This window comes from Aulostomus chinensis, chromosome 13, assembly GCF_037954235.1.
Source record: "Aulostomus chinensis isolate RoL2024-O1b breed Wild chromosome 13, RoL_Achi_v1.0, whole genome shotgun sequence".
Taxonomy (NCBI): domain Eukaryota; kingdom Metazoa; phylum Chordata; class Actinopteri; order Syngnathiformes; family Aulostomidae; genus Aulostomus; species Aulostomus chinensis.
In genome coordinates this window covers 6,475,569-6,482,609 of record NC_141332.1, presented here as the reverse complement: position 1 = coordinate 6,482,609, position 7,041 = coordinate 6,475,569, and the positions used below count along the sequence as shown (strand labels likewise).

General features: G+C 43.8%; 1 protein-coding gene across 1 annotated transcript in view; it reads right to left on the bottom strand.

Annotated features, from left to right (window-relative positions):
- Positions 1 to 459: 459 nt before the first annotated feature.
- Positions 460 to 7,041, bottom strand: part of LOC147250683 (matrix-remodeling-associated protein 5) — a 34,398-nt gene continuing 27,816 nt past the window's right edge. The window contains exons 13-18 of the mRNA XM_086222841.1: positions 6,838 to 7,009; positions 4,534 to 4,800; positions 4,277 to 4,403; positions 3,829 to 3,909; positions 2,491 to 3,637; positions 460 to 2,397 (exon numbers count right to left, since the gene is read on the bottom strand). Of these exons, the coding sequence (XP_086078967.1) occupies positions 1,844 to 2,397; positions 2,491 to 3,637; positions 3,829 to 3,909; positions 4,277 to 4,403; positions 4,534 to 4,800; positions 6,838 to 7,009 (2,348 nt within the window). The 3' untranslated portion in view covers positions 460 to 1,843. The remainder of the gene's footprint in view (positions 2,398 to 2,490; positions 3,638 to 3,828; positions 3,910 to 4,276; positions 4,404 to 4,533; positions 4,801 to 6,837; positions 7,010 to 7,041) is intronic.

Sequence of the window (7,041 nt, the reverse complement as noted above, 5' to 3'; positions counted from 1 at the left end):
ACCCACTCACATCTTCAATCTGATTGAGTTGATGAGTGAAAGTCAAACATCACATACAGATAAATGGACTGGCAGTTATATAGCACTTCTCTAACTTTATAGCACTTGGAGCACTTTCCATCTGCTGCCTCGTTTATCCAATCACACACTTCCAACCTCCTGACCAGGTGGGTGGGGCTTCAGGATGTATCGTCAACAACACTTCGGCACAGTCTAAGGGGGAACCAGCAACCAGGCTGTCACTAGACGGCCTCTTTGCCTCCTTAGCCATGCTGCCCAGCTCACAAATATCTGCGTTACATGTGTGAGTATGACTAAGAGGTACCTGTAGGAAATGAATCCTAGTTTCAGTGGGATGTTAGACAACTGCCCCTGCAGGTACGTGAAGCTGTGGATCTAAATGTTAATGTCAGCCAGTGCTGTAACATGCTAGCTTAGACATGCTGTTGCTGAGCAAGTCTTGTATTTATTATCATTGCAGCAGATTTTCAGCACAATATCCAACAATGCAATGCAGAGGTGATGATGACAACAACATAAAATGTCTATGATTGTAAAACTGTACATTTCAGTCCAGCAAATAGGCTCTGAGGAGCTGAACATCGAGCCCAGAGAGCAGTGCATCTGAGAGGGTATGCTGTTTTTATACCAGCATGTGATGTCACATTGAGCAAATGGTTTCCATCCCAGGTCAGTGCATTACCATGCAAGAGTTTGCTTATCAGCATTTAACATCTGTTGCAGCTGAGGCTGATGGGAATCTGGAGGTCATAAACCAAAAGTAGCCAAAGGTAAAATCCTGTTTGTGCCAGTGGACAGGTCAAGTCATCAGGGCTCATCATGCACATTTAGTTTTGTTTACATGTAATTCATTACGAACCAAAACTGTCAACCTCATAGTTGTTCTTCAGGTAAAGTCAGGAAAAAGATGAGCGGTCCTTGTCCTTTTGGGGACCATGATCTTATCGACAATTTGAACAGTTTAACTGGACCTCGACACTACCACAACTAAGAGAACCACAAAACATTGGTACCTCTATAGTTTATTTCTATAAATTATGTAATCTTACATATTTATTAAGTGCACTTGTGTTTCCTTTTGGTGCTTATCAACTGTTGATAGCTACTGTTAGCTGACTACATATAGCCATTGTAGCCAATATGAACATGAATAAACAACATACAAATACATACAGCACAGTTTACTGGTACACACTGTAGAGCAGCACGAGGGAATAATCGTGTCCTCATAAAAATAATCATCACTCACTAAAACGTAGATATATGTTTAATAGTACAAGTAAGATATTACATTATGTTTGAGAATCATGACTCTCTTTTGCTTACGACTGATAAATTATGAGGTTTTAGATTTTCAACTGTGCTGTAAACTCCACAGTGGAGCGTCTGCAGAACCATGTGTGAGTGTTTTCAAAGCTAATTTGTCTGTGACGTCAACAGAACAGTAAAAATGCCCAAAATATTCCACCAAAAAAGGCAAAATCATAGAAGAGGTACATCTCAAGACGAGACAGGATCATACCCAGATAGCACTCCTCACATTTCGTAAAGTACAGTTTTAAGGAGCAAAGTTACCGTAGGGTCGGTACAAATGGTCTCTTTGAAACACTTCTGTAACCTGACAAAACTGCAGTCACGAAGCACATAACATGAAGGTTCATGGGAAAGAATGAAACTTCATTGTTCAGTGGAGTTTCCTTACAAAGTTTCCAACTGCCTGCAGTTAAAGTCTGTCTCCAGGGCCTCCCTCCTTTCCCTAGCTTTCACACTTCCAGTCTTAATCCTAGAGTCAGGTGTTCCTAATATCAAGAAAGTGTGTCACTCAAACCACTTGCAGGTATGTAGACTTAAAATCTGTTCCAAGGGCATTTTTAGCATTGCATTTGTAAATACCAGAGTTCATGAGCATGGGGTTCTGTATGACCAGACTGCCCTCCTCTGTCATGTGGATCCCTCCCTGCACCGTGAATCGGTTATGGGGAACTAGTGTGGTGCGTCCTGGCAATGTCCATGAAATATCCGGCTTGGGAATACCAGTGGCAACACAGTTCAGTGTCACCACTGACCCTCGGTTCACTCTGGTGATCGAGGCCATCATATTGGTGATGTGTGGTGGAAAAACCATCACCGCGACTGGGTACGATAGTGTTGATGAGCCAAAAGAGTTAAAGGCTTTACAGACGTATGTCCCTTTGTCAAAGGTGGCGACCTGCCTCAGCTGGAGGGTCCCATTGGCAAGGAATGATACTCGACCAATGGTCTGAGGCTTGTCCAGAGTCAGGCCATTGGGGAGGGTCCATATGATTGACACCTGTGGCCAGCCATCCGCAGTGCAAGGCAAGTTGAGACTTTGGCCGTAGGTGATCTTCATCCCACCTGGAGCATGAAAACAAAAAGGTACTGTGAGTAGATGCCATAGAAAACTGGAAGACACAGAAGATAAAAATGGCCTTTGAGGTATAAAAATACCTGTCGATCCTCTGATCACCGGCTTCCTGCCTGTCTCCAGCGCGTAACGCTTTTCTGCCTGTCCTGCCACGTTCTTGGCTAGACATCGGTACACTCCCTTATCACTTGCAGCAGGTTGAGAAATCATCAGAGTCCCATTACCCAGATGGTGGGTGAAGCGTTTAAGTCTGGCACCTGGCAGTAACATTGTCCCGTTTGGTAGCACCCATGCAAATTCTGGGTTTGGCTTTCCCCGAGCCGGGCACTCCAGGATCAGTTCTCTGTTGTCTTGCTTCAATGGTAGGATTTCTATATTCGGAATAGCAAAACTTGGTTTCTCAGCAATGGAGGCCACATCTAGTTCAACTAACAGTGACGCTTCTCCCAGGTTGTTTTTGGCCAGACACATGTACCTCCCTTCATCTGTTTTCCTCACCCCTCTCACCTCCAAGCTCCCATTCGGGTGGACCTGGAAGCGACCACCGAAGTAGGGTGTAGGAAGCGAGTGGCCATAGGGAGAAACCCACCAGACTCTTGGTTCTGGTTTTCCTTCCACATTGCAGTCCAAGAGCGCTGTTTGGTATGAGACACCCCAAACCTTTGTGGTGCTCTTCCCTCGTAGACCATTGATAAAGGGTTCCTGAGGCTCGACCTCAAGTTTCATGTTTTTAACATCATCACCAGCAGAATTTCGTGCTATGCATACATATTTCCCTTCATCAGCAAGCGCGACTTTCTTCACCACTAACATTCCACTGTCCATAATCTGAAATTTGTCCGACGACATTGGAATCATGTCATTTCGAGGTGAGATCCACATGATTCTTGGTTTAGGCTCACCTGTTGCTTGACAAGTCAGTTGAGCCAACTCTCCCAACGTCACCATCACCAATGACTCTGATTTTAAGCTTATACGTGGGGCATTTGGTCCCACTTTGATGCTCACTTTTTTTTCATCTTTGCCCAGTTTGTTTTTGGCATAACAAGTGTAGTCGCCTTCATCTTTTCTGCCCATCTGCTGCAGAAGTAAAGTTCCATTGCCAAAAATAACGTAGCGGCGGTTGCGGTGGCCGCTATCGTCTGACTGAAGGGCATTGTTGACTAATGTCCCATCAGGTAGACTCCAGGACACCTCTGGATCTGGAAGACCTGTTGCGACACAGTCCACCTAGAAACGAAGCAAAGGGAGGCCAAAGGGATTGCATCAGGTAAAAAAATAAGTGCAGGAAAGAATTGTTTTTTTTTTGCATCCATTTACTCTTTAAAATTAATACCAATATGTAGTAAAATGACATGAACCGATATATTATCTTCCCTGTGCCACATTAGATTAACACTGATGTAGCCCCGCATAAATACCTGGAAGTTTTCTCCAAAGGTGACTCTGGTTTGTGCAGTTCTCACATGTTCAATTTTGGGAGGGGTCATTAAGACATCCACCTGAAAATCAAACGTACACTTAATGTGTGTCAGGTATAAAGTACATCATAAATGGAAAATATCATTTCACGTCTCCATCCACCTATTACTGTCCAATCAGCTTTTTCATGTTAACGTACAGGAAAGTTTCGCTGTAAACTCAGACTTGTCTTCAGTCGAGAATGAAATGTGGAACAGTTTTTCGCAGTCAGAAGAACAAACCACAGGTTTGATTATTGAATGAAGGTGTAAATATTGTGTCACACTGACTTTGATGGTGGCCATTTTTTTAATGAAATAAAAACAATAGAAATTCAACAGAGACGAATAGAGAAACATTTTTCAGCCACGTCAACCTGACTGAAGTCATTGTCGGCCCTGGTCGTACCTGGAAGAGCTCCATGTCTTCCCCGTTGGGGCGCTGAAAGACACACAGGTAACTTCCTCCATCTACCTCAGTTAGCTGAAGTATCCTTAGAGTCCCATTACGGAAAACTTTAATTGGTCTCTCTGGACTGGAAGGAGATGAGAGTGAGACATGTAGTTGAGCTTGCAGTAGTTAGTCAAGTGTAGCTGTTCAAAATGATAGGATTTGGTCAATATTGCATTGATGAGTAAAAGTATGAAATGAAGTATTTCAGGCACCTGAATCGATGCTCCATGATGGTCTTAGACGGTAGCTGCCAGATGGTCCCTCTGGGGGACCCTGTAGACTCTGGACAGTGAAGGTAGACAGCAGAACCGTACATCGCTGATATGGTGTGCTGGCGGGATGGTACAGCGTGACGATGGGTCGAAGGGATGGGAAGAGAAGGAGGAAGCTTGTGGAAGACTGGTGGGGAATCTGCCCTCACCTCCAGCTTAACGGTTCTTTTGGCGATGCCTACCGCGTTTGTGGCTGAACATTCATACCTGGGGAGGGATGGACGAGTGTGTGAAGACTTCATTTAGAATCACATTGAAGAGGCTTTTGTTGTTTTTGACTGGTTAGAGAAGCAGGATTATGTTTGGTCTGATGTACCAACTTAATGCATCATGGATGATGTGCATTACCAGCTCTGATGTGGTTGCATGATTCAGGAGGTAGAATGGCTGTCAGGTCAATGAAAAGTTGCTGGTTTGATTCTTGAGACTGTGTCACATTGTCAGACATTTCAGAAACTGAACCCAGAGTTGAGTTCCAGTGTTGAGCAGCGAAGTTAATTCCAGAGCATTGTCATACACACGACAGAGGGAATAGTGAACGAGTCGATGGACATAATCATGAATGCCTCATGTCAATAAGCTGATCTGAGCTGGCAATTCTGGTGTTAGTAGTGTATTGGATGAAATAATCTTGACACCCATAATGAGGGGCACAAGAACCCACAAGACACAATTGTCAAGACATTCCACTCAAACCGCAACGTGAGAAAATGTGTGTTTATCTAGACTCCCAGCTCGAGCGTGTATGTGTGTTTATTGCTGTCAAAATGTAGAGCACTATGGGTTGGTACTAGCTTGGTAGACACTTGACAGTCAAAAACTGTGGTGTGAAACAGTGGGATCTACCCAGTGGATCTCCTTCGACTGCACTGGAGACCACGCAGGGCTTCAGCCACATTTTAGACATTTTCTAAAAAGAGGGCAGGGGACGCTGTTAAAAACCTTACAAATGAAAGTTGTATCTGGTTTTAACACCTTCAGGTGTTTATTTGTCACTTAGTACCTTTAGAAAGGAATCTATAATAATGTAGTACCATGACGAACATCATGCATGAGGATCGCAGACATTTGCATGTACAGGAAGTAAACGATGGCCAGTGGTGAAATTTCCACATCACAAGATTCATGCCCACGTTAGAGTTACTATCTGAGAAGGGAAAGTGACGCATGTTCTAATTCAGCTGGATAAAAGCAGATCATTTGACTGTGCATATTTAACCATAGTATAGTGTGTGATTCCCAAACAGGGGTGTGTACTTGTACCTGGAGGGGTACATACAGTTGTGTCAGGGCGTCGACAAACAAACAAGCAAACAAGTAATCTGCTGTATCCTGCATTGTTTTATGTCTGATCTCAATCCACAGGCCTTAACTTGGTACTGAGTACTAGCCACTCAGAGGCAGGGTACACACACCCTGTATGCCCTGTTCCTCCTGGGTGGGAAGTAATCAGACCCTTTTGCACCCATTAGTTTGTCTACTTGCTTAAATATGATAAACCAGTGTCCTCCCCTGCTCATGACAGCAACAGGAACTGTCAGTTGATGCAGCTGAACAGCAGCTTCCGTACTGTGTCTGGCAGAGCTAGCATTCACGTGAGCAGTGTGAGCCTAGCCATGCTAGTGCCAACACTCACAGTGCAGATGAATCCAAATAAGTGAAATGTCTCTCATATTATGAATTCATATGCATCATATCAGTTGTTTTTTTGATGAAATATGAGAGACTTATGAGGCTAAATGAAGAGCAGAAACCATTAGTGACATCTTCATAGCAGTTTACTTTATGTCTGTTATTTTTCAAGTTAGGAAAAGACTTACAAGTATTGTCAAATAAAACAGAGTTGGTGGAGGTGGAACAAAGCATGAGGTTGAATGTTTGAGGGGGGACCATCTCACTGTGGCATCATGATGTGTGTGATACTCGACTGATTCACTTGCACATTTATATTAAAACAGTAGCTGTTATGTTATGTGTCATTTTGGCTTAAACTTTTGACGAGTTGTTTTATGTGTGCAAGTGTGCTCTTTGTTGTGTATTGTTTGATCTCAGTTGTAAAATATGAAACAGACGACAGTAATAACCCATGAAGCGGGGACTTTTTTCTGCTGTTGCACAGTTAGACGAACCATTGTGCAATGTAACGATGTTGGCAGAACAGTGTTGTGATAGTCTTGCATCATGAAGAACCCAGAGACAGAATTACATGTCATAGGTTGAAGGAAATGAACTCGTCATACATACCCTCCCCCATCTGCAGGTGTGACATTCTTCACAAACAGGGTCCCGTTGGGGAAGACAAAGAGCCTGCGTCCCAGGAACTGTGATGGCTTCACGTGGATGCCTGCTGGGATTGTCCACTTCATAGCCGGAACAGGTTCACCCTTGGCGGAGCAGTGTACATACACGCTCCTGCCTGGTTAAGTATAATTTCATTAGTTTGGGGCA